Genomic DNA, 27,481 nt, shown 5'->3' with positions numbered 1-27,481 from the left:
AACTGATTAACTGTTTTAAATCTCCATTTTAAATGGTCAGCCTCTGCACTTACAACTGCTCCACTTACATCAGTGTCTCTCAACCTTGGTCCACCTGAAGATGCGTGGACTTCAACTCCCAGCAGAGCTGGCTGGGGAATTCTGGGAGTTGAAGTCCACGCATCTTCAGGTGGACCAAGGTTGAGAGACACTGACTTACATTAACATGCAGCCATTAAGCAAATGGCTAAACAAACATGCTGCAGAAAATCACATGCATAGTAATGGGATATAAAAGCACCAAATTCCACTAGACTGTGTGGAAGCTGGAATGTCTCAGGGCTCCACATTCAAAGGTAAGAATTTAGGAAGACCATATCCACTTAATCCACATTGAGAGAGAAGGTAGTTTGGTCTGTAAATCTAAAATGAGTGGGTTTATCTTATTAGTACCAAATCCTTAAATCACACACAATGCACTATATAATATGTATTGCAATGGAATAAACATCTAAATATACTCGCAGCCCTTATTCATCCACCGACAAATCTAATTTCAAGCATTTGAATATGCTTTTGATGCATTTGATCTGTGCCATCTGGAGGAAGATTTGGAGGAGAGAGAAAAATGGCATGTGGATGATTACAGTTAGAAAAACCAGCAAGGTTGAAGTATATGCTTCCTTCTCATACAGCCACTGGAACCAATTTCATAGCTCTTGAACTTGTATTTCAAAGACAGTGAAGTGTCTTTGAAGGGGGAGGGATGGCTTCCATTTGTCTTGAATGACTGGTTCCCCTCGTAGAGGGAGCCACACAATAGCAATGGACTGACACCTCTACAGGAGGCAGAAAGCAACAGTCCTTTGATGGAGGATGAACTCCCAACCCCTACCCCACTCCTGCCACCATCTGTTCCAAAGAAAGGACTTAGAGGCAGAGGAAAGGATTTGTCCTTCCAAACCAGGAAAGGCCATGGTAGTGGAGAAAGGAACTGACAACTGCCAGAGATGATGATTTAAATGTTTTTCAACATGCAGAAGACCAAGGGAATGGATTCCCAAGAAGGCATCAGCCCTGGGCCTGGAGTATCTCTGCAAAGTACTACATTGTTACGAAGATGTCAGGTGGCTCTCCGAACTGGCATCGGTCCCATGTTGTTCAGCAGCTTACACTCCCACTCTTTCTACACACACACACACACACACACACACACACACACACACACACACAATCACACACACACACCCCAAAGGGAAGGAGAAGCAGCTGACAAATGACAGAGGAGGGCCCAGGATGCCCAGGCAGTTCTGCAGCTTTTATTGTGGCTGACCTAAAACCAAATACCCAGGCCCTTGTCTCCCTAGCGACACCTGAAGGGCCATGTTTCCTAGCAACCTGGAACAATAGCCCCTGGGAAAAACACATGCAGCTGGGTCCTGAACTGGCTCAGAATCCCTGCTGGCAAATAATGGGATCCTGAGGGCCTGGCACTGTCCTGTGCTGAATAAACCAGGAGCAGTTCCCTAACCGATCTTTAGGCTGTTCCTAGGAATGTTATTCCATAAGTCTTCCGTTCCTCCTCCCTTCCCAATTCAGCTCCAATTGGAAAAGCTAATCCCCTCTTGAGGGGCCTAGAGAGTCAAATATGTTCTTTCATTTATCTAGCAGCCAAATGCCAGGTCTCTGCGGGCTGAATGAACGTATTGCTGGGTAAACCGTACAATGCATCTGCAGCACTGTGTCTTAGCAATTGCAGGCAGACAGCCAGGGTTTCTACTTTCCCTAAATTTGGAAAGGGAAAATAATGAGTTGATACTATTTCTGATTAAGGGGTTGGAGAAGGAGTCGGGTGGAGGCATCAGGTCTTCTATTTCTTGCACCTTTTAGAAAAGCTAGCAGATCAAACCACTGCACACCACTTTGTAAGAATTTTCATTTTCATAAAATCCCAGCTGTAACATAAGTAGAAAGGGGGGGGGGGGGTGGAGTGGAAATGGCATTGTTACCAACCTGGACTCTGTCACTATTCTCTATCTTCTTACAGTCCAAGAAGCAAAAGCACTTACAACAGAATTATAGTGAAGGGGAAATCTATTTAAGCAAGAGGGCTATAGAAATATCCTGGAGGTTAGTGAGGGAAGGGTAGACTCATGTCTGCCAAATTACTATACTGAAGCCTTTTGCAAACATCACTTGGACATTTCAGCTGTAACAAAACACCATACTATCCCCTTTTAAATAATATAGAAAGCACCAAGAAGAAATAAAATAATAAACAAAATTAAGGAAAGGAACAATAAAAAAAGGAAAGGGAACACAAAAGGTTGTATTCATTGGAAATGGAATGTGTACCCCCATCACTCTATCCTTACAAAATTAATTTTGCTTCCACTATAATTTATTTGCCTTTTGTCTTTAAACTTATCACTTTTTTGGAAGATTTCAACAATTCCATCCAACTACGGTTTCCTTAGGCTTCCTCTCGGTCCATTTGTTCCTTTTTCATATATTGGTTTTTGCAATTTTATCCGTAATCATTTTCTCTTATTCATTATCAAATACTCAACATTCTTCTTTTATACCAGTCACTGACTTTTCTTGCAAAATTGAATCAGGGTTGGTCACCGGGAGAAGAGGTTTAACTCTTCCGAGCTTTCAGACTTTTGCTGGAGCCCATCTTCAGGCACTGCCTGTCTCTGGAATTGGTGCTTTGAGTTACTCTGTAAGTTGTATTTATGTGGTACCTTCCTATTGGTTGATTGGAATGACTTGACTTTTGTATTCAATCCACATTCGTTAATAATTCATTCAGCATCCTGGTTTTTTTATACCCTAAAGGTTTGTCTTACTTAACTATAGTAATTAGGACCAACAACTCTGTCCCTCAACAAAGCTGTCATAAAGCATGACATCATGTGACTGGACCAATTTACAACAGCAATTTCAACAGTTCCAGTTGCCATTGTTAGACAGTTGCAGCATCCTGTGGTCATGTGACCGCAATTCGTGACCTTCTACCTGTTCTCTCCATTGACTGCCCGTTGGAAGCTGGCAGTGAATATAGAAAATGGTTAAAATGTGCCTGCAGGATGCTGTGACCATAATTGCAAGCTGAGCAATTTCTCAAGCACTCAGATTACGATCATGTGACCTGAGAGATGTTGCAAGCAACAACCAACCTCAGAGTGCATCACCAACTCTGCCTGTTCTTGTTTTAAGTAATAGCTTTTGTCACCATAATCATTATTTAGTTATTTGTCAAGATCTCCAGTCCCTCTTAACATTGTTTATTTTCCCATTAGCATTTGGCTGAATTGTATTGATATAGTAACATAAAATTTAGAATGGTATATTCTTCAGGATTTTGCGAAGAAAATAGTTGTCACTAGTGACAGCCACTCTCCCATATAAAATAACAGCTCAGTCTTTTGGCACAGCAGGGTAAGAGAAACATTAAACTCTCTTTCCAACTTTCTGTTCATCATCTGTGACTTCTATTTTAAGTTTATGGAAAAGACTCGAGAATGAAATATTAAAAATAGACATAATTTATATAAATGATGTCAGGTTTGAACAAGACATAATCAACTAAAGTGAATCTAGAATGTTCGTGCAAAATGCCATATTCCTAAATGAAACCATAAACTGAAATACTTTTAATGCTATACAGCAGGGGTCCCCAGTCTCCAGTCTGCAGCCCAGTACCGGGCTGTGACTTGTTGGGAATCAGTTTGTGCAAGCAGCGGGTGAGTGCACGAGTGCATGAAGCCAGTGATGGGTTTCCATTTTTTTACTACTGATTTGCTCTTGCACGCGCAACACTTCTGCACATGCACAGAAGTGTCCGGGCAGGTGGGTGGAGCCTCCCACCGCCGTCACTACCAGTTTGCCCAATCTGGGCCGATCCGGCAGAAACCCAACTCTGCAAAAAGCTCCATTTGTGCAAGCAGTGGGCGCATGCACAAAACCATCCCCTCTCCCCACCACCTGCTAGACAGTGTTTTTTTTTCTAAATGAATAGAATTAAATATATACATCTCACTCCATATAATATAGTTGGACAAGTATCCCATACAAGAGATTTATAAAACCTATTCCAATGCAACTTGATTTTCTACAGTGGACTTTTAACACACCTGGGCGTACTATGTTGGAAAAGCCTATTTTACAGTACAAGGGAAGAAATTTCAAAACTGATAAATCTCCTGGAATTAGGATGAAACATGCCATAGCAGAATTGGAGTTTACTCCTTATTTCATATGAAATATTGATCTCGTCTCTCAATTTTTTCTGAACCAGATGCTGAAGTAGATGAGAAAGAAATATCCTACAAACTTTCTTTAGTGTTATTTCCTACCACCCGGTCACAGTCAGTGAGACATCTTTAATTGCAAATAGTTCCCTTGGGCACAGTAAAAATTAATCCAGCTTTCCTTGTCTTTAGGAAAAACATGTGTGTAAAATGAGATTGGAGCCTCCAAGGGATTTGGGTTGGAGAAGAAGGCAAACATTGAGGGATGTTAATGCAAAGCCTGTTTAATTGCTCAAGTGCTTTAGGACAGTTTAGACAAGGGTCATGTCAGGTTAGGTACCTAACAGCAGGTAAGTCTGGAATTGTAATTAGTTTAACAGATAAGATATATGAATCCTATTTTTCCAAAACAAATGAATTTAGGGTGTTATGAAAGATAGAATGAGTTTATGCCTGTGTACATACAGTACACAGGGTATACCAAGAATCAGGTCCTGTTGCCTATCACAATATGTTTTCTTACTTGTAATTTCATTATATTAGCCTATTGTACTACAGCAAATGCTGGGACAATATATTTGAAATCACACTTGAAGGATAAAAACAAACCAAGAACTTTACAAGAAGCAAAAGCTGATGCAGCATATCTAATAGCTCCGTGCATTTCATCTAACACCTCTCAGGAAGACCATGACTAAGTATCAGAAGAGGCGAATCTCAACCATTGCCATGTCCAGTTAAAACTATAAAAATCTCTCAAAACACAAATCTTCAGTTCAGTTTGTATAGACTATGGAATGGGCAACATTTGAAGGTCAAGGCCTGCAATTCAGACTCCTGATCAGTTGTGGCCTGCATTGACTGATGAACTAGAATGGATGGCTTTGTAAATCTTTGTAAAGAAAAAAGTTATATAAAGAAATTACCTCCCTCTTCATCAAGTCAAGGTCAAGTTCAGTAAATGATCACCTTCTCTAATATTTCTATTAAAAATCTCCTCATCCTATATCTTATCTTTTATCTATTAGTAAATAATAAAGCTTCATCATCCAAGTCAATTAAGAATTACCGGAAACAACAATCTATATATTAACTTTAAACAAGTAAAATCAACTTCATATTTCTCTACTTTACAAAATTCCATATACAAACACACACACACACAACTTGATCAAATAAGACAACTTTATATTCCTTATTTTTGCTTTTAAAGGTGTTGATGTTTATTAAAAGAATGTTTATTCTTTTTTTAGTGGTGTACTGAAAGGTGGTATTTTTTCCCATTCTCAAGTCACTCTTCTGAATTGAAACCCACACATCCATGTTCTGCTTTTGTCATTTGTGTGTCCTTTTTAGCTAACTGCTATATAACATCTTCGTCAATGTTATTTTTTTAGCATGCCGTTTTAAAATCCATATCCCAAACAGCCAGATTCTCAGTTGTAGAGTCTTCTACTTCCTCTTTCAAATTCATTTGTATAGTAAGGGACAAATATCCTGAATGTCTATGGAGATTATTGGTCATCCAGTTCACAGTTGTCCCAAAGGTGGAATATGTACCCCTATCATTCTATGCTTACAAAATTAATTTTGCTTCCACTATAAGAGCCCCGGTGGCACAGTGGTTGGAGTGCAGTACCGCAGGTTACTTCTCATGATCACCAGCTGCCAGATCGAATCTCACCAGGTTGACTCAGCCTTCTGAGGATGGTAAAATGAAGACCCAGATTGTTGGGGGCAATATGCTGTAAACCACTTAGAGAGGGCTGTAAAGCACTGTAAAGCACTGTGAAGCAGTATATAAGTCTAAGTGCTATTGCTATAATTTATTTGCCTTTTGTTCTTTAAACTTCTCACCTTTTCTTTTTTTGAGGATTTCAGCAACTCCATCCCACTATAGCTTACTCAATCTTCCTGTTCCTTTTGATCCATTCATTTCTTTTTCATATACTGGTTTTTGCAATTTTATCCTTAATCATTTTCTCTTATTCATTATCAAATACTCAACATTCTTCTTTCATACTGGTCAGTGACATTTGTATTCAATCCACGTTCACTCAGCAATAATTCATTCGGCACCCCTCTAATCATCCCTAGCCATCCCATATCAAAAGAAACATATATTCCTAAAATGAGATAGCCACATCAGAGTATTTATAACCAGCAATCAAGGGACTTACATTTAAAGAATTCCAAAAAGAATGATTTATGGATCATCCATCCATGGATTTATGGATAACTCTGACAAAAGTGGGATGGGGGGGTAGTGTAACCATTCTTGTGCTCCTTGACCTCTCAACAGCCTTCAATACATTAATCATAGTATTCTTTTGGGCTGGCTGCAGGCTAGTTTTACACTGGTTCAACCTCTTTCTCTAAGACCAGTCCCAACTGATGTTGATAGGGACTGAGAGAGCCAGCACCTGGCCACGCATTTGCAGCATTCAACAGGGCTCAGTACTCTCTCCACTCCTATTTAATATCTACATGACACCACAGGTGAGATCATTGATAATCATGGTGAGATAGCATCAGTTCGCTGATGATACTCAGTTCTACATCTCCATCCCAGGTGACCCAAATGATGCAGTCAATACCCTTCATGGTGTTTGGAAGCTGTAGGGGTCTGGGTAGGGAGCAACAGGCTTTGACTGAATCCTAGCAAGACCAAGTGGCTTTGGATGCATGGAATCTCAAGATCTGGATTTTTGTCATCTTTAGTTCTGGTTGGGGTTTCACTTTCCCATTCAGATCCAGTTTGCAACTTAGAGGTTCTCCTAGGCTCATGATTCCTGCTCAAAGGGCAGGTGATAGGTGTGACTAGGAGAGCCTTGCACAGCTGTGGTACATGCAACAGCTGTGAACTTTCCTGGATCTGGACTCCCTGCCCTCAGTCATTCAAGCCCTAGTCATCTCTCGTCTGGACTCCTGCGATGCACTCTACATGGGCTACTCCTAAAATCCATTAGGATGTATCAGCTGGTATAAAGTACAGCAGCGTGAGCAGTTTTGGGGGGCCCTAGAATGGCCTATGTTACACCTCTGCTCCACGAATTGCACTGGCTGCTGGTCTGCTTCTGAGTGCAGTTCAAGATGTTGGTTAAGACCTTTAAAGCTCTTAATGGCATGGGTCCAGGCTACCTGATAAAGCACCTTGTGACACACACACACCCCTAGGTCACTCATGCTGGCAGAGAGGGCCTTCCTCAGATCCCATCAGTTAAAGGACTGCAGCTGTCAGGATCCCTCTCTGCTGTAGCACCTACCCTTTGGAACATCCTGCATCTCCCCAAATAAGATCTGCCCCCACCCTCCTATCCTTCCATGAGAGCCTGAAAAGCTGGCTCTGCCTATTGGCCTGGGGATCCATTGGAGGAGTCCCACACTGCTGGTGGCTACTATTGGTAGTTTGATAGCAAACTCTCCCTTCCCCTCCTGCATTCCCTGTTTCCCTTCGCCCATCTTTTAATCTCATATTACTGCATTTTCATTGTTTATTTTATTGTTTCATTATTTTGCTACTGTTATGTTTACATTTGTTTTCTCTGCTTTTACTGTTTTAAGCCACCTGGAGTAGCCCCACAGCAAGATAGACGATAGATTAGATAGATAAATAGATGGATGGATGGATGGATGGATGGATGGATGGATGGATGGATGGGCAGACAGACAGATATAACTGCCATTGACTTCAACAAGTGTAAATCACTAAAACTTCATGTCATATCTTTGTGTATTGCTTATGTATGAAAGAAAATATTTTGGGAAAGGAAGAAAGACAAGGAAGATTGGAACCAAGTCCATATAAAGTACTACAGTGGGCAACCTGCCAGCTTGGTGACAAGGTGCAATGACAATAGAAAAGGCAGACATGTTATGATTCCCATCTAAAGAGAAGAAAAACATCGTCCACAAAATAAAAATAACTTTTGGGGAACTTTGATGGCAACAATATTTACAGATATATATGGAGAGGCAGCAGAATTAGAATCCAAATTCTACAAAGAGCTACATCCAGCTTCACATCCACAAGATGAAGATTTAATATGGCTTGGCAATTTAGCCATTGTCTTAGCACACTGTGTGAACTAATTCAGATGTCATATTCCTTGGAAGCGTTTTATTACCACAGATTTAGGATATTAGGTGAGTATCCTGGATATATAACCAGTAAAAATCCAAACAACTATCTCTAATATTTTCTGACATTCAGCTTATTAACATATTTCACAAGAAGGACAGTGTCAGCATAAACTAAATCTATTGTTTTATATATCTTTTAAAAGATCTTACATTCAATTCTGTCCAGCTCTCACTTTCTGGGGCTCAAATTAGCTACATAACCATTTGCGATGAGCTCATGTCTAAACAGATCCATTTTGCCAGTAAATTTGTCTTTCCATTTCCAAACAGTATGGAAACATGTCAGCAACAAGATATACAGAAAAAGACAAAACGCAAGCAAAAGGGAATTTAAATAGGAATTGTTATTCAGGCAATTACAGAACAAAAGGAGTCATATGTTTTGTTCAGCTGAGAAATCCAGAAAAAAGAAACCAATGGATTGGAAGGAAAACCAAAATAAGGCAAATGTCCCCAGTAAATGCAATTACATTACTCTGTTATAGGGCAGTCTGTCAACTCCAGTATGTTCATATCTCTAGTCACTTTCAGTAATCCTAATTTAAGGCATCGGGTAATATTTTTTAACCTTTTGTTTTTCCACAAATCAAATTATCCTGGACTGGCCTGCTTGGTAAACAGATGATAAGGTTATTTACTTTTGAGAACTACTTTGAGTTATGATATTGATTGAATTAAAGTGCATTAGAAAGATAATGTTTTCTTTCTGCTTATAGCATCTAAGTCCTAAAAAGGGCAATTCTCTGCGCATCCTTCTATAAAATTAAGTATATCATTTGGCTAGTTTCTTGTTTATATAGAGAACATTAATTCTGGAATACAAACTATTGTTAAGGAGAGAGGGGTAGTCTGTTCTTCTTTTGTTCCAACACAAAAAGATATTATTTTATTAACTTTTCATTGTTTTAAATACGGTGTTCATTTAAGAGAAATGTTACAATTCTACATGTGCACAAGTTTCCTGCCAGTTTAGCCAACAGAAGCAGCATTTAAATAATTCAGTAAGTTGCCACTTGAAGAATTGCAACATTAATCAATGGACCGGTGCACTGAAATAATGTAAGCCACAACTGTAGGCCAAACATCAAGGGGAAAAAATCTGTTTGTGCTATATTGCTAGAATAGACAAGTGCCTTACTGTGCATGCTAGACAGGAATTGTATGAAGCTTGCCTTTTTAATTCATCAATTGGTGCTGGAACATAGACAAATGTTTCTTACTTGCTGAGATGGACTGTGATACAAAAACCTCTTATTACTTTAAGGCCCTGAGCTCTAGCAACATCCTGTTTAAATCAGAAACGATTTGAATCTTCTCTAGACGGAGTCTGTCTAGAGACTAAATCAAGGGATCCCTTTTCTGGCAGTTTCAGAGCCTTTGAGAAGCACCAAAGAGGCACTAGCATCACAGTGTTGTTATGAAATAAATATCCTGCTTTTCTTCAAGAAATTTAATCTGACACATAAATATTATTCTATGTTATTCTTCCAGTTGCCCTGTAAAACATTGGCCATAGGTGCTTCCTAACAAACACTGCAGGCTTCATTGCAAACCGAAGGAGGGGTTTTCCTGGTCTGCTGATTTATTCCAGTAGAAAATGGTATCACCCAGGGGTGGGTTCTGGCAGGCACTACTGCCAGTTTGCTCATGGCCATGCCGTGCATGCGCTTTGCGCTCTTGATGCGCAGTACAATTAAAATTGTTCTGCACATGCGCAGAAGCCAAAAACAAGATGGTGGCACCTATGGCGCTGCCCGGAGAACCAGTTTGGGGGCATGGCAGGCCTGGGTCATTGCCAGATCCAGCGACCCAGGTCGCCAAACCACTATCAGTTCGGCCGAACTGGTCCAAACCGGTAGGAACCCACCACTGGTATCACCATGAAATTTGCATGCCCTATTAAAAGGATTCCTGTTCTGCCTTTAGTATCTCTTTTTCAGCCCACTGTTGATACATGACTTCCTTCCACACACAACTAGACAGCTTAAAATCTGCATCATGTTTTGATTCAGACTTTGGCCCAATTTGAGAACAGAGTGGTTCTCATAAAAAAAAAACCTGAATATGAATGAATAAGTTGTTACATTCTTTATTAATAATTGAACACCTCAGTTAGTGATTGGGATACTTAACACACCACATGTTTTTCCTTTTACTTACTAGTTTCACCTTCTAAAACAAATTGCTTGATTTGAACATTGCATTGAACAATGGCTATTTGCAACATTATTTGTTGTGTAAGACATAGTTAGGTGCTTTGTGTGACACTAAGTCATCTAAGTACACTTAACATGTTGCAGATGACATCTTAATCTGGGCTTGTATTTTGGATCAATATATCAAAAGGGTGTAACTTTAAAAGGTAAAACAAATGACAAACATTTTCAATAGTTAGAAAGTCTATTCAAAATGAATATTTTGGCAAATTCTGAATGCAGAATAAGAAGCGAATTCCCAACACAAAATATGGGAATGAATAATAATAAAGCTGGTACCCTGGAAAAGGTGGGAACTACATGAATCAAATATTGCAAGTCTTACTGGCATCCAATTTTAATGTACAGTTCATTTTAATTCACCACTCAATATTAATAGTTTTACTTTTCAGATGTTACCCATCATATCTAGTCATTAAAAGGGTTGAATGGCATGAGAAGAAGGTAGTATTTCTAATTCATAGAGGGAACTGGCTAAAACAGAAAAACGTTGTTCAACATCTTAACAGGAGAACTAAGTGGCTATAGAAGCAATTTCATACATGGGGACATGATATAATTGATAACATTGGTATGTCTCTGCTCTCAGAGCTTCAGGGAAGGTGGTGTGTATTTATCTTTCTGATAGCTTCTAGATATCCCTAGATATCCCTGCAATGCAATCACTGAGTACCAGAAGCTGGCTAGTTTCTAAAGCTAATGCGCTCTATGTAGTCATCTAAAATATGAAAATCTGTGTGATCAATTCCTGGCAGAAGGTTTAAACTTCATAGAATAACATCTGACTACAAAACTACTCATATCTAAGGAGTCCTACTAAAGCTGAAACTGGTGATGCAGTGCCTTCTAGTGGTCAATGTAAGTGATTATAGAGAAGTGGGGTTATTTACAATAATGCAAATTCAATAGCAGAGTTGGAAGGGACCTTGGAGGTCTTCTAGTCCAACCCCTGCCTAAGTAGGAAACCCTATCCCGTTTCAGACAAATGGCTATCCAACATCTTCTTAAAGACTTCCAGTGTTGGGGCATTCACAACTTCTGGAGGCAAGCTGTTCCACTGATTAATTGTTCTAACTGTCAGGAAGTTTCTCCTCAGTTCTAAGTTGCTTCTCTCCTTGATTAGTTTCCACCTATTGCTTCTTGTTCTACCCTCAGGTGCCTTGGAAAATAGTTTCACTCCCTCTTCTTTGTGGCAGCCCCTGAGATATTGGAACACTGCTATCATGTCTCCCCTAGTCCTTCTTTCTATTAAACTAGACATACCCAGTTCCTGCAACCGTTTTTCATATGTTTTGGTTTCCAGTCCCCTAATAATCTTTGTTGCTCTTCTCTGCACTCTTTCTAGAGTCTCCACATCTTTTCTACATCGTGGTGACCAGAACTGAATGCAGTATTCCAAGTGTGGCCTTACCAAGGCATTATAAAGTGGTATTAACACTTCACGTGATCTTGATTCTATCCCTCTGTTGATGCAGCCTAGAACCGTGTTGGCTTTTGTGGCAGCTGCTGCACACTGCTGGCATATTTAAATGGTTGTCCACTAGGACTCCAAGATCCCTTTCACAGTTACTACTATTGAGCAAGGTACCACCTATATTGTATCTGTGCATTTCATTTTTGTTGCCTAAATGTAGAACCTTACTCTTAAATGTAGAACCTTATTTATTTCATGTCATCTGACATTATCTCAACTTTGTATTTATGCCAGGAAACTTCTAAGGAAGCACTTCCCTAATCTGAATGTTGCCTGAAAAAGAGATTTTGTACTAAACTTGTGATACTGGAACCTCTATTTTTTAATTTTTTTTTTTTAAAAATTTACAAATATGTAAAATACACACACACACAAAACATAGACGTACACCACATTTACACAATACAATACGAACAGGAGCTTCCTGTTCTTTCTAACAGCAATTGCCAATCAATATTGCTCACCTTATATTGTTTTCCCTTCTATTATATTTCATTTGCATTTCACCATTAACTCTCTTTATCTTACGCCTCTGTTTGCTATATTGGCTGATTATCTCTAGTAAATGTAAACCTTGGATACATATATATGTGTTAATTCTCCTTAACTACTATTTTTAGGCTTTGTTGTCTTCCTTCATTGATCCTTGTTTCTTTCCTCCATCCACCTATACCATTTATCCCATATCTGATAGTATTCTGTTTCTTCTTTTCCCTGGATTTCTTTTGTTAATTTGTCCATTTCAGCTCAGTCCATAAGCTTTCTTATTATTTCATCTTCGCTTGGAATTAATTTGTTTTTCCATTTCTGGGCAATCTTTGCACCGTAATTATGTGTAATATTAAATACTGAATTTCTTTTTTTATATTTCACAGTCATTATTCCTAATTTAAAAAAACTTCAATTTTCCATTCTATTTTAACACCTGTTATTACCTCTAGCCACTTTTTGATCCTTTTCCAAGGAAGCACTTCCCTAATCTGAATGTTGCCTGAAAAAGAGATTTTGTACTAAACTTGTGATACTGGAACCTCTAATATTGTACCGGTTGTAATGGTATAAAGGCATGGAACATTCATAAGCAATCTAGTTACTTAAGAACAAAGCATTATATTTGCATTCAGGTGATGAAGTAAATGATTATTTTCCCAATTTGCCTGGAATGAAATAATGTCACAATGATAAGAATAGGAAATAGAAAGTGTAGGAAGACAGTTAATCTGAAGTGGCTGCAGAAAGGCTTCAGACTATACTCTACACTACCATGAGTGCACACTGTGTCTCAAAGAGCAAGAAGAGCAACCTGGGACAGTGCAACTGTTATAAATACATGCCAGTTGCCAAGCACCTGAATTTTTGATCACATGACCATGGGGATATTGCAATGGTTGTAAGTGTGAAAACGGTCATAAGTCCCTTTTTTTCAATGCCATTGTAACTTTGAATGGTCACCAAACGAATGGCCGTAAGTTGAGGACTACCTGTAATAGAGAATGAAAATTGTGCTTTGCATCTAATCACAGCACAGACGTCCCCGGCTAGAAACCAGGAGATTGTGGTCCCAATTTAGGCATGAAAGCTGGCTGGATGATTTTGGGTCAGTCACTCTTTCTCGGGCCAACCCACCTCATAAGGTGTTGTGGGAAAATAGGAGGAGAAAAGAGAGTAAGGTATTTTATCCACCTTGAGATATTTGCTATGTTAGGTTATGTTAATATTTTAACTTTGTCCGGAGTGAAATAGACTTGAGTTGTCCTTAGTTGTACCAACATTAAATAATGTTTTCCTCCTAAGGCAAAAGCATCCAATAACAGCTACAAGGAGAATAAAAGTACAAAATCTGTTGCACTTTTCAACCCATTACAAAGTCAAGGACACATCAAGGGGATCAGAGTGTTCCATTACAGGCTGAAGTGAGCAAATACTCTCAAATCCCATGGCTTTTCCTTTTTTAATAGCACTAACGGACAAGTAACTTAAAAAAGAGCTCTCTCTCTCTGTGTTTTTGTGTGTCTATGTATCCCAGCAAAATTATTATATGCTCAAAAATGGAAAGGTTCAAAAGTACCCACAATAAAGGAATGATTGGTGTAATAAAGTAATGGTTGGTTGGTTAAATTAACTTTGTTTACATACATACATACATACATACATACATACATACATACATACGTGTGTGTGTGTGTATGTATGTATGTATGTATGACTGGAAACTCCTTATAGATTTTTTGTATGAAACAGAAAAATACCACTTATTATGTGGTTTTGATGACTAGAAAAATCATGGATAATTGAAAAAATGAGCTTTTTTGTATTCATAAGAATAATTACAAATTGTTATCATAAGGATAATTTTATACTTGAATTTGCTATAAAGGAAAATAGAAGCTTCTTTCTTTCTGCATGTCTGTTTTTCCTTATCTCTTTCTCTCTTTGTTCTCTTTATTTTGTATTACGTAGTTTGTTATGTTATTAGTTTTTTATGTCCTTTTAATTTTATTTATTTATATAATGAGAGAGGCAGGCAGAGAGAGAGAGAGAGACAGAGAGACAGAGAGAGACAGAGAGACAAAGAGAGAGAGAGAGAGAGAGAGAGAGAGAGAGAGAGAGAGAGAGAGAGAGAGAGAGAGAGAGAGAGAGAGAGAGATCGATCAAGACTGATGATATTAAAGGGCACTAAGAGACCAAGGTAGGCCAGAATGAACATAGCACCCCATCTCAGTCTTGTCATAGGTTATCTTCAACTTGATTTATGACCAAATGGATGTAGGATGAAAATGGCCCTATGGAAGGTTGCTGGATAACTATAGGCCTCAATCAGATGCTTTTGCTTTCATGCACTACATATTAAAATAATATTTTCCTGTGATTATAAGAGGCTATTATGCAATCAAGAAAAAGTTGCAGCTTTTTAAAATTGAGGGACGATTGGGACAGCGTATGCTATGCACCCCCTTTGCTCTAAGGACGGTTTCGGTGTACCTAAGGCAGTGTCATTCTGTAGTGAGTCACAAGAGAAGCAACACAAACCTTGACAATGGGGCAACAAATATTAGGCCAGTATATATTTCACTGACTCAAAGAATCTGAAATAGTTAAAATGTGTATATTGAGCACAGAGTAGAGTGATTTTACTCAGCAAATGAGGAAAAAGTCCTTAGTTTCCCACTGCATGTCATTTTTCCTTGGGGTGGGGTAGGGATGAAGTCAACCTCAAGTAATAAAATATATTCGCATTTACAAAAAAAAAAAAGAAATAATACAGAATCTGCATCATAGCCGAAGATGGATGCAATCACTAACACGTAGAAAGAAAGAGAGCAATTATTTATGCTTTAATTTAATGCTAGATGCTCTGAGAAAAGGGGAACATTTGCTCTCCCTCTCACTGCAGTCCCCTGCCATATGTTTTCTTAGATAATAACAAAGGTCACTGTCCATGTGGGTCATGAAGCTATACTTCTAGCAAGGGAAGAATGATGGAAATGTATTTTAGCTCATGATATACCAAAGTAAAAAGGTGACCTTGACAACTGAACAGTTCTTCATTTTCACAGTGAGACTGGTCCTCTTGCAAATGCGAGATGCAGGAAAGGAGCAGGAAAGGCCTGGCCTTTTGTTCATCTGTCCAAGGCTGACAATTTAATTGAACCCCATTTGAAATAAGGTCAGCAGGGTTGGGTCTTCCCCAGCAAACTATCAGACAAGCACCATTTCCTGTCTCTGAACGCTCATTAATGAGAAGGAAGATTTAAGGACATGTATTTCTCCATCCCAATATAATTGTCTCTCAATTATTCCCATCCAGGGAACGTACACAACACTGCATATGATCCTCTATATAGTGCAGAGATGTGCAACCTTTGGGGAAGCTGAATGCCACATTTGGCCTTTCAATGGCACGCCAGGAGCACACTTCAAAAACAGATTTAATTTGATTGAACATTAACTCAAATTAAATTACATTAAACAGAATATGATTACTTCCAGCTTATTTAATAATCTGCCATTGCCACATTAAAAATAGCATGCTTATGGCGATTTTTGGAGGGGCTTTGGAAACTGCATACACTATAAGACCTCTTGAGTGTGCACCCATTCTAGAGACAAATTGTAGTATGGGACAACAGAGAGATCTGTCTAGAGGAGCTGACCGGGTGATGTTCAGCAAATCAGAGCTTCCCACATTCCATGCAGATCAACTAAGAAGCTAAAAAGGAATAGAGTTCTTTATTAATTTGCACTCTTTAAAAATGTACATACATAAGAATACTCATACCACATATACACCATGAAAATACTGTAACTCGGGAATGCTGCAGCAGTTAGAAGCACGCAGCTGTGTTTTTTAAATTGCTTACATGAAGAGAAACAAAAATGGTCACAGTGCTTTGAAACACAACTTTATTTAACAAAGCAATATATTTTGTAGAGGAAAGGTCTGTTTATCCACAAACTCTCTCACAAAATAGATGCTCTGAAATGTAGGTGGTTATTCATAATCTATATATTTTTGTCTTGACAACTAGTCCACTTTTCCTTTAGTCATTTTATTAAATAGTCTTCATGACAGAGGGGAAATAAATTCCTTACTTTTCTCCTTCACCTGCCTGCAACAAAAAGTCATACAGCAGAATGAAATAGACATTGGTTAATGGGAATTCTCTCTGTATGTGTTGCACATTGATACTCAAAGAATTACTGAGACTACATAATGAAACAAGTTGCAAACCAGGTTGTCATGGTTACATCTATGAAAAGTAATGGCACAGAGATGCTAGGAATCCCTTCCCACCCATCTGAGAGGTTTCTTGGCAGAAACGGCTAATAGTTAAACCAGTATCTGCTTGTCCTTTGAACTGACTTGAGAAGTTTCCAAGTCAGCTTTGCAGAGGGTTAAAATGAGTCTAATAAAGGGCACAGTGACAGCTAGTTGTTAGAATGACACAGGGTTTAACTGCCCTCACAGTGTTTTACACACAGCCAAGTTAAGGGTGACAGTGATTTGGCTGCAGTTCCTCTTTGTGCTTAGACTGGACTTTGCTGTACTCCATTCCATCATGAAAATGGCAGAATACAATGACAGAACATCAATATTTCATTATGTTGAGTATTCTTCCTTTCCTTATTTGTTTGTTCATTTGTTTGTCTCCCATCTCAGAGTTCGAGGTGATTCTGGTCAGAATTGGATATTAAGGTTTATGTGCTCCATTAAAAAAGAAAGGGCAGGAGGAGAAGCAGAGAACTGTGCTATTCCCAAATCTGGAAAGTTTTAAAAAGCCAGTTCTAGGTTTTGAGCTCAACAATGCCCTTCATATATACTGTATGATTCTATTAATGCAACATATTTTCCATCATTGTGTATTATAATTTTTGTGTTGTTGTTATTACTATTATTAGTAGAAGCAGTAATAATTTGCCAGTTTTAATAGTTTCCCTATCTCTTCTTGGCAAATATTATAATAACCCTGGAAGTGCAGAAATATTATATTGTTTTATATCAGATTACTGATGAAGCTGCAATATAGCTGCAAATACTTCATCAAAATCATGGCTAGCCTCATCCTATGTCAACACAAGTAACTGGTTCTTCCCCGCCCGGTTATAAGGATATGTCTCATAGATAATTTCCATATTAGAAAAAAAACCTTTCAAACTCTTCAGTAAAAATGTGAAAAATATCCATCGTTTCAAACAATGCAAATGACAAACAATTGTTGGAGTCTAGGCGGCATCAATTAATTGTTTAATTATCTATTGACCATATGCACAGAAAGAGGAAGTTTTTAATAATGACTACTTCTGTTACAAAATAAATGACAAAGACCACACTGTAAAAGATCTTAAGGCCACATATCTCATCCACATTCTGAAAGCTCTGCCTGTCTTTCTTATTTTAGGTTGATTGATTACATACTGTCAAGTTGGTGTCAACTCTTAGTGACCACATAGACTTATTATAGGACAGCAATGTAAAGAAAAATGAGAATGTGCTTAAAAAGTAACTCCGTGCTTGTTCACAAATAGACTAAGTCCTTAACAAAAGTGCCCAAAAATAGAATTTTCTGCCTGCAGAACTTGTTTCTATTTCATTAATTTGTTAGTGCGGAGAAATATAATAACCAAAAAGTACACAAAAATATTTAGGATAAACCGAGAAAAAAATTACTTGCGTGCTAACTGACACCATGGATTACTTGATAGTTTAGCCTGCCTCACCCCTTCCTCTGCTTTGAAATGAAATAGAAATAAATTGACTATAACAATATTTTCATTAGCGTACAAAATGACACTATGTCAATCTAGGAAAACTCATCCAGGCAACTCAGTGAGTCTGCTGTTCTATAAATTCCTTAAAATTAGAAGTTTATACAATATTATTCTTATTTGACAGTCTCCATCAAAATAAAATTTTAATTCAAGTTAAAGCTAAATAAAAGGGAGTAGAAAATCCACAAAACTTTTCATATAACTGCTAACACAATATCCACAAATATAACCACAAATAATTGAAACATCCACCTGTTTTTCAGAATTCCAGAAGAGGAGAGGTATCTTGGATCTATAGCAATTTGATGTTTCTTTCTGATCTAACTTCTGTGTCTTATTATAAATAAATTGAACATAAAGACCATTGACATTTACAGTTGTTCTATAGCAATAAATAATAAAAATGCCTATCATGCTAAACCTCAGTGGCTCCATGCTGCTCATTTTCAAAATGAAATGGGTAACCTATAAACAAACAAAATAATATACTTCAATGCATTGAAAAGAAATTGAAGGTATGCAAAAGTCCACGGCATTTAAAAATACACTGCACTACCAGAAATAATGGATGCATGTTCTTAGCTCATATAGCCATTTGTATTCCCCTAAGCTTTAGGTTCACGGCAAACATATGCATCATTACAGTAAACAGAAGACAGAAAAACCCACTTAAATACAATATAATCATTTGTAACTTTGATTTACATTTTGTATTCTCCAGAAATCCTTGAAGACATAATGAAGTTTAGAAACATAAAGTACAATGTAACATATAATCTAGTTTGAAAGATGTATTCTAACAGGGGGAGGGGGAAGCTGAAAGCCACCTAGATCCAGCTAGAACAGAAAGGGGGACTTGGACACATAGATTTGCGTGGAAGGGCTTAATCCATTCACAACATGTACATGTACTGATCCCTCATAAATCTAGAAAACAGCTATGGTTTTATTTATGGGAAGGATACTGTCCAACAACAGTGGGCAACTGTCTAAAAACTTGAAGGAGGAAAGTCATTGGCCAATGGCAGTGAGCCAGATCAAGTAATCAGCTACCTTGGCAACGGCTGCCTCAGAAACCATGCTTTTTAGAGAGCTAGCACAGACCTACCCTTACTCTTGTCCTTTTATATTATTCCTTACAAAACAGAGGAAACCATCTCCTTGGTACTTCCTTTCATTCTCATTCCTAAGATCTTCCATCTAGATGAGAAGCAAGTCCTGGACTGCAGTGGGAAATGATTGCACATCTCCCCCCACCCACCCCGTCCCCCAGTTGTCCCTGAGACTGAAGCCCCTATTACCAAGCCAAATTGGCATTCCATAGGAATCAAATTGGTGTTTCTTAAAAGGTAGGGGAAGGGGGGGGGAAGCAAATATCTCCTTGATAGTTTGGCTTTCTTCAGCTCTGCCCTTCCTTAGTGGGAGAATGCCACCCACTGGTTAAGGCTGCTGGATTCCTTCATTATTAGACTACTCAAAAATGCATGATTAAAAAAACTGGCCTTCCTGCCTCTTTCCACTATAGACTACAAAATCTGGCTTGTGTAGATAAACTATAAAATTACCATATTATGTTGGACTACCAATTTATCTTTCTTAGCTTTGAATGGGTTTTAGACACTAATAGGACATTTGTCACATATTCACAGTGCTCAGAACTGCAGAGTTCAGGTATGCAAGACACAAAACACAAGTCCCGAATGTATTTTAATTTGTATTAGCTCATAATTTCAAAAACAAATTGGAGGGGGAGGGGGGCTTTATGTATATATGGAATTGGGAGATCCTGCTATGGCTACTGTCTCACAAAAATAGCACCAGGATGGACAAACCCAGTCGTAACCATTTCTTAGAAGGCAAACTAGTCAGGTTGTATCCTATTATTCCCTCTTCTCCTCCTACCCCATATGATTTCTATTACCCCAGCCAAAGTTTTTCTATTTTGCTGAAAAGATGACCACATTTAGACTCAAAGTCCTGGGGTGCAGGATTTTTATTCTCTAAAAATGTCTCTGTTATGTTGTGAGCTTCAGAGGTAATCTCAGAACTGAATATTATGCACTTGTAAAATATTCATATCCCATTTTTTTTCTTTTTTAATAATTGCATTTGTAAAAATCAGGTAAGTATTTATGAGCACTCTTATCACCATAAATGGTGTGTAAACAACTCTGATATTCAATTTTTATAAATATTTTCAGGTAGTAAAAAAATCTATTGAAAATAAAATTTATCAATAGTCACTTCGGATTTCAGTAATTTCTTTCTCTGATAATTTTTAAATATGGCCTTGGAAACATTATAAACCAGGGGTGGGTTGCTCGCGGTTTTACTACTGGTTCACTTTGTGCTCGCATGCACAGAACAATTTACAGTGAACTGTGCATGTGCGTGCACTACGAAACAGCAGCAGTGGTTACCAGGGAACCGATTTTTTGGTGGGGGGGCAGCTTGGGTCGCTGCTGGTTCTGTGACCCAGGCCAAAATACCACTACTGGTTCGGCCGAACCGGGAGCAGCCCACCTCTGTTATAAACATGTAACTGGGCAAATTACAAATCATTTAAAGTATCAGTTTTACTTATAAAAACTCCTAGGATTCAAATGATGTGTTGATTTAGTTCAAACTGGGGCTACTCTATTATACAAGCATTAAAATCCAGTCAACAATGTAGCAGGATTTTAACTCAAGCAGGACACAGAATTGTTTGGAGTTAAATTTGGGTTACCATATCTGGCCTGTAGAAATCTGGACAACCATAAAATAACAGCAAAGAAAGAGCTCCATACCTTTTTTTCTGTGGTGATTGAGATTTCTGCAGCCTAACCATGGTAATCCTAGTTTACTTGAGATACTTCTGCCTGCCTTCACTGACATGCAAGCCAAAAGCAACCCTGAAGACTAGGACTTCTCCAAGGATACCATCTCTAGTGGGTTTATTTTTGATCCCTTTCCCTCAGGCATGGGAACTCATTTTCAACCTGTCAGTTTCTCCCATTGCAGACCATGTACCCCCTCTAAATTGTTGTGAGGAAAGGAGGAGTGTATGAAGTTCCTTGAGTTCTTTGATAAAGGATGCAAATCCAACAAAAAAATGAATAAAAAAGAACCTGGAAACTAAATCACCCTGCTATCTCTCTGTGATGCTTCAGACCACAATAAGATCACTGTGGGATTTTAAGTTTTTCATTAACATGTTTAAAAAATGCAGCTGAGATCCACTGATGATTTGCTGGTGGATCCCCAAATAAGTCTACCCAACGCAGCCACTGCAGTCAGTCACCCTTCAAATTCTCAAAAATCCAAAGCTGATGTCATCTTTTGAGGTCTGCTTTGGGTTCTATACTACTTAAAATTTCTACTTGTGCTCTTACCTTCATCAACTGGAGAAGCATGCACTCACTAATTATATAAGTGGGTTTTCTGATTCAAAAGCTTTTCCAGAAGCTCTTTTCACACCCTTCCAATATGTGATAATAAGCCTCAGCAGTTGCCCCCCCCTACTTACATGATGTTATGTTTTGCTAATAGTTAACAATCATAGAAGGAAACATATTATATAACTTATTGCTACATTTGCATTTAGAAAAGCTGTACAGAAACACAATAATTATAAAGATGCTTTACCAACAAATTGAAGTTTAAATGTTTTATGACAAGCAATTTGGGAAAGAAATGTACAGGTTTTTTTTTTTACATTTGTATATTTTGCCTTTAATCTATTTATAGGTTTGTTTGTTTTTAAAGGTACAATCCACTTTTTATCTTTTTTAACTCCTGACAATTAAAAATGAAAACAAATAATTGCATTTCTGCTTAATGAGAAATATAAAATACTTAAATTAGCATTTAATTCTGTAAGTTAGAAATCCAGTTCTCATTCATGAATTTCTCATCTGAAACAATTAGGAGAATACTTCACATGAATGTACACAAATAGTTATAAATGTATACTATGCTACCAAAATGTATCAACAACATCAATTTAGCAAGAGGCATAATAGTAACATCCTTTCAACCCAGGTACATCTGTGCAGCATGTGAAGTTATTCCTTTCTTTGTACTTTTTACTACTTGAGTATTCGGATATGGATATGCAATGGAGCTCCTTTGAAACTACCATTCTGCCTGTCCCGATTATCATACTTACGCTATGCCTAATTTGCAGACCAACCACAAGTCAAGATTGCTTCAAAAATTCCTGTAGAAGTACAGCCAACTGAACAATCAGTACAATGAGTACCTGATTATCAATCAGCTTTCATATCTCAATTATTATCCTAAAATGTCATTTGGTAGAATTCAGCACATCTAGTACCAGTAATTAAATTTGAACTGTAGCAAGAGTGTCAAACTCAAGGCCCGGGGACTGAATCCAGCCCGCGGGGTGCTTAGATCTGGCCCATGTGACCACCCTGGAAAAAGAAAAGGAACTGGCCCATGAGCCAGTCTGCCAGCCCCATCCTGCGCTCTGTTTTCACTGGCAGAGGGTTGCAGGAGACCTTCCCAGTCGAAAACGGAGCTTGATCGGGAGCCCGTTTTTGCTGGCAGAGCACTTGGGCCACCACAGGCACCTCTGATACGAGTGATGTCAAGCTAGCCAAATCTACCCTGGCCACGCCCCACCCTGGTCAATCACAACCCTGATGTGGTCCTCAATGAAATCAAGTTTGACACCCCTGAACATACATACCCCTAAGGTATGTTCACCTTAGTATATACAGTGCTAATATACAGCATATACAGTGCTATATACACAATGTAGAAAATAGCCTTTGACTTCCTTAAAACATAGAAGGATCTTAGGAGCCCAGGGAAGCAAAAACATTGGTTCGTATTGATCTGGTACCTATGATATTAAGGTAGTACAACATCTATAGGTGAAGACTGGACAAATCTTATCTATTTCTTATTCAACAACTACAAAACACAAACACACCCAAGGATTCATGCTGCATTAGTATACTTCACGGGTGTCAAACTTGCAGCATCACATTGCCGTCACATGAAGTTTCACGACGTTTTTCCCTTCGCGGAGCTGGGGTGGGCGTGGCCTACGCGTGATGCATCTGGCCCACAGGCCGCCAGTCTGACACCCCTGGTATACATGTTTGCATAATTCATTTGAATCATGGCACTGGAGCCCAAGCCAAGCACTTTAAATGCTTTTAAATGCCTGGATGAACGGCAGCACCAATTCACCATCATTTTTCAGGAGAACAAGTTGCAAAATATTACATAATAAGCAATGAGCAAAATGCAGTCGTGCATTTATACTTACAGTCGTGACAATGCTTGGTTATTCTGGAAAATGAGCTCTGGCATAGTGTGTAGTTGGTTCCTATTTAGCCGTCTAGAGAAATGGAGGGTGGAGAAAGAAATCATCATAAGCATTCTTGGATACATTTAGAAGCAGGGGGACGTCCTCAACCAAGGGATATTATAGTACTGACTACTATATGTGGCAATTCAACTATTTTTGTCACTTTTCTGCAAGATATCTTCAAAATGTTATGGCTAGAATGGAATAATGCTTCCCTGGTCTTAAAAAATAATTTTCCTAGTCCATTTTTATTAATCTCTCTAGGCAAATGGACAGAGATATGTGCAATAAAACATGAGCATTAGGCAAGGATTACCAACACCAACCCTCTAAAATGTCTACAGTGAAATATCCTAATTTATCAGTGATGCAATATAACCTTCAATGTATCTCATGCTGTCAAAGCTACTGGTAGTGGTTTCCACTGAATACTCCAATTATTTGAGGGAATAGCCATTACGAAAGTCAAGATTTTCCTTTTCCAAGCATTGATTCCATAGTATCTCTAAATTAGATACCAGTGGCATAACCTACATAGCCCAATTGGTGAACGCAGGCTTACAATCTAAGTTTTACAAAAGGGGCAAGGTTTGGGTTGTGAAACTGTATCTGCTGTCTTGCTTCTTTAGACATCCCCATCCCTACCCATCAGTGCTGTTGGGAGAAAATCCTACTATATTTGCAAAGACGACTTCAAAGCCTCCTTGACAATAATTAGTATTTGTCCTGTGTATGTTTTATATTGTAAAACAGTGCTAGATTCAGATTTAAATTCCAATACATCGTATCGGTTTTCTATTCATGTTTCACAATGTCAATATCTCATAGCTTTCTGGTTTGGACATATTGTTCAGCAAATTACTCCTATTTAGCGTATTTGCAGATTTAGAAGATAATAAATGATGAAAAAGTTAATCACCAAATATTGTAAACATAAATGCTGAATATAAACACTATAACATAACTACAGTATGTTCATGCATAATTTTAGTTTTATTACTCAGATTGCAAAGTATGTGTATTTTAAATATATACTTTTGGACTATTACCAAGACTGACTTAGATTTAGAAAAACTTTATGGTCACTTTGAATGTACCCTAATCGGCATACATTGAAATGAAATTTTGTTGTATACAGCTCTCAAAGGGTCACCACCTCCAATAAACACTACATAAACATGACAAAATAAATAAATACAAAAACTATGCATATGCCCACATATATTATATGACACAGAGAAACCGCACAGTTCTGATGTATACATGTACATGGCTAGAAAAATGAACCTTGCAAGTTTACCAGATGTTTGGCATAGGGATCAAAGCTATTACAGAATCTGGAAGTCCTGCTAGAAATACTTTGAAACCTCCTCCCAGAGGAGAGCAACAGAAACAGACTGTAAAGTAGGTGTGTGGGATCTCTACAATGCTTTGAGCTCTAAGCACATAGCGCTTATAAGCAGTATCCTGAATGACAGGAAGTGAGATTGAGTCTGGAAGCTATCAGCCTGGCAACTATCCAAGGACTGATAAGGTCTGTGTTTGCAATTCACCCTTGAAAGAATGTTTGCTGGGACTTTGCTGGATTTGAATACTAGGAATTCACATTAGCCAAATAAAAAGGGTTTTTTTCAGGACAAGGAATCTTTTTCGTGATTTGGTAAGCCTAGGTCAGAATAAGTATGACCATGCCAGCTCTTTCTAAAATCTATGATGATCTCCTTTGTTTTATTAACATTTAGAACCAGGTTACTTTTATTCACAGTCCACCAGAGCCTTCACCTCGTCCCTATAAGCATCTTCATTGTCATCCTGAATAGGGAGCCACCACTGAAGAGCAGAGAATATTAATGCTGCAAGAGCAAGTAAGGTACTGAGTCATAGAATAGCACCATGGAGGCAGATTTTTTTTCTAGAGCAGGGTGTTAAACTCGTAGCCCGTGGGCCAGGTGCATCACACGCTGACCACACCTACCTGATTTAGCGAAGGGGGGGAAGATACACCACATGACGACAACGTGGCGATGCGGGTTTGACACCCCTGTTCTAGAGGATGGTGATGGTGATGGAAGAGTACAGAAATAAGGGAAAAGGCTAATATGACACAGAAAATCCACCCAGAAGTAAACAGAAAGCTTTCACGATGCGTGCCAGTTTATAGATGGCATATCTCTATTACAAGAAATGCCAACTTAAATGGTGACAGGTTCTAAGGATATTGGACATCAGTCAACATTGCACTGGGACTATTCTATCTTTCTGAGCATGGCACAGTTAAGTAACTGTTTAAGGAGAGAAGCAGCAAGTGTTTAAGTGGTCTTTTTTACAGTTGCTAAGAAGAAAACATGCAGATGTTGCTGAGACAGGTCTGTGCACTCTCCCCGACTTGATGCTTCTTGCTGAAAATTATTTTGGACTTGAAAAGAATGGCAAACAGATTGAAAAGCATCTGGGTATAAATGCCAGCCAAGCTGTTCAAGATGAGTGTAAAATCACATAGATCTTGCACCATCTGCTCATATGAGCAGGAGGGTGGGGGCAGAGAGAAATTATGCTTGATCTAGGTAATGGAATCGATTGCCTTTGAACCATAAGGTGTGTTCTTCCTATCCCTGCTTAATTTCAGTTTTAATTTATCAAGGAACGGGAAGTCCAATGGGAACCCTAACTCATGCTTGTGAATGCATGGTTCAGTCGAGAGGAAAAAGTGGAGATATCTATTAGGAAATTGCATCTCTTTTTCGTTCTCTGGCATTTTCTCCACCACCAGCTTTCATAGCACATCCAGAGCCCTGAGACACTCACAGTCGTTCTAGTTCTTTCATGTCATCAAACGCTCCTCGTTCCACCACGTTGATCTGGTTTTCCATCAGCTGCCTATAAGAATGACACAAGAATCAGAACTTGGATACCTAAAGGGACAAACAGGAGGACTAAGGGCACACTTATTACCCTAGTAAGTAGAAGTCATGTTTCTTGTCTTTGCATAGGAGCATGCATCTTCCTTCAAGCAGGGACCCATCCTCTTATGGGACTAGGGCCACTGTCAACTAAAAGGAACACCTGGCATAACATTTGAGTGATATTGAGACAGAGCAGGGAGCAAGGCCATTATGTTTTATTATGAAAAATCACTCACAGAACTCTCAGCTGCTTCAGCCCAGCAAAGTCATGTTTACTGATCCGAGTGATATTGTTTCCATTCAGTTCCCTGTGAAAAGAAGGAAACATCAACAATGAAAAGATATGCGAGTCTCAGAACCACACTCCCCAGCAGAAGCTCCCCACCTGATGTTCTCAAAATGTATTGGTTACATATAGGTTGAAGGTTAGCTGTAGAAACTGAAGGCACCAAGCTGGGGGAAACTGTTATATAGGAGTTTATCCACAAAGCATTAAGTCATTCCAGTTTTTGTATAGATTATTTATTGAGTTAGTTCATAAACTTAAGGTTCTTCCTGGACTATGACATTTTTGGAAGCAGCCTACTCTCCTTTGTTTCTTCATGAAATTGTTTATCTCATTCTCTTGCCAGTCAGTGGCCTGCATTAGTCCCTTATGACATGGATTTCATAATCAGGAGATATTTTTTAAAAGGGCACCTTTCAGAACTTCTCTTCCATCAAGACTGCTATCACTGTATAGGTACAAATTATCATAATTAAGAAATTAGTAAAAAGGGGAAGGATGAGCAAAGTTCACCAAGAAAAACAAAGAATTTAGGTCTGCATATATCAGAGGCATTTAGATGGGAATTGAAATTAATACAAAAATTTGAATATATGCAAATTTAGGCATGCTAGAATGTAGCAGTGATGGA

At 38.5% G+C, this 27,481-nt stretch overlaps 1 protein-coding gene across 2 annotated transcripts in view; it reads right to left on the bottom strand.

Annotated features, from left to right (window-relative positions):
- The window catches only part of SLIT1 (slit guidance ligand 1), a 151,206-nt gene that overhangs the window by 93,760 nt on the left and 29,965 nt on the right, over positions 1-27,481 (bottom strand). For both annotated transcript variants that reach the window (XM_081953702.1, XM_081953703.1), the window contains exons 2-4: positions 26,801-26,872; positions 26,467-26,538; positions 23,620-23,691 (exon numbers count right to left, since the gene is read on the bottom strand). In XM_081953702.1, coding sequence (XP_081809828.1) covers positions 23,620-23,691; positions 26,467-26,538; positions 26,801-26,872 — 216 coding nt within the window. The remainder of the gene's footprint in view (positions 1-23,619; positions 23,692-26,466; positions 26,539-26,800; positions 26,873-27,481) is intronic.

The sequence above is a fragment of the Natrix helvetica genome (genome assembly GCF_964273705.1).
Source record: "Natrix helvetica genome assembly, chromosome: 5".
Classification (NCBI taxonomy): domain Eukaryota; kingdom Metazoa; phylum Chordata; class Lepidosauria; order Squamata; family Natricidae; genus Natrix; species Natrix helvetica.
The sequence above is the reverse complement of the archived record's forward strand: the minus strand, read 5'-3'. Positions and strand labels throughout refer to the sequence as shown.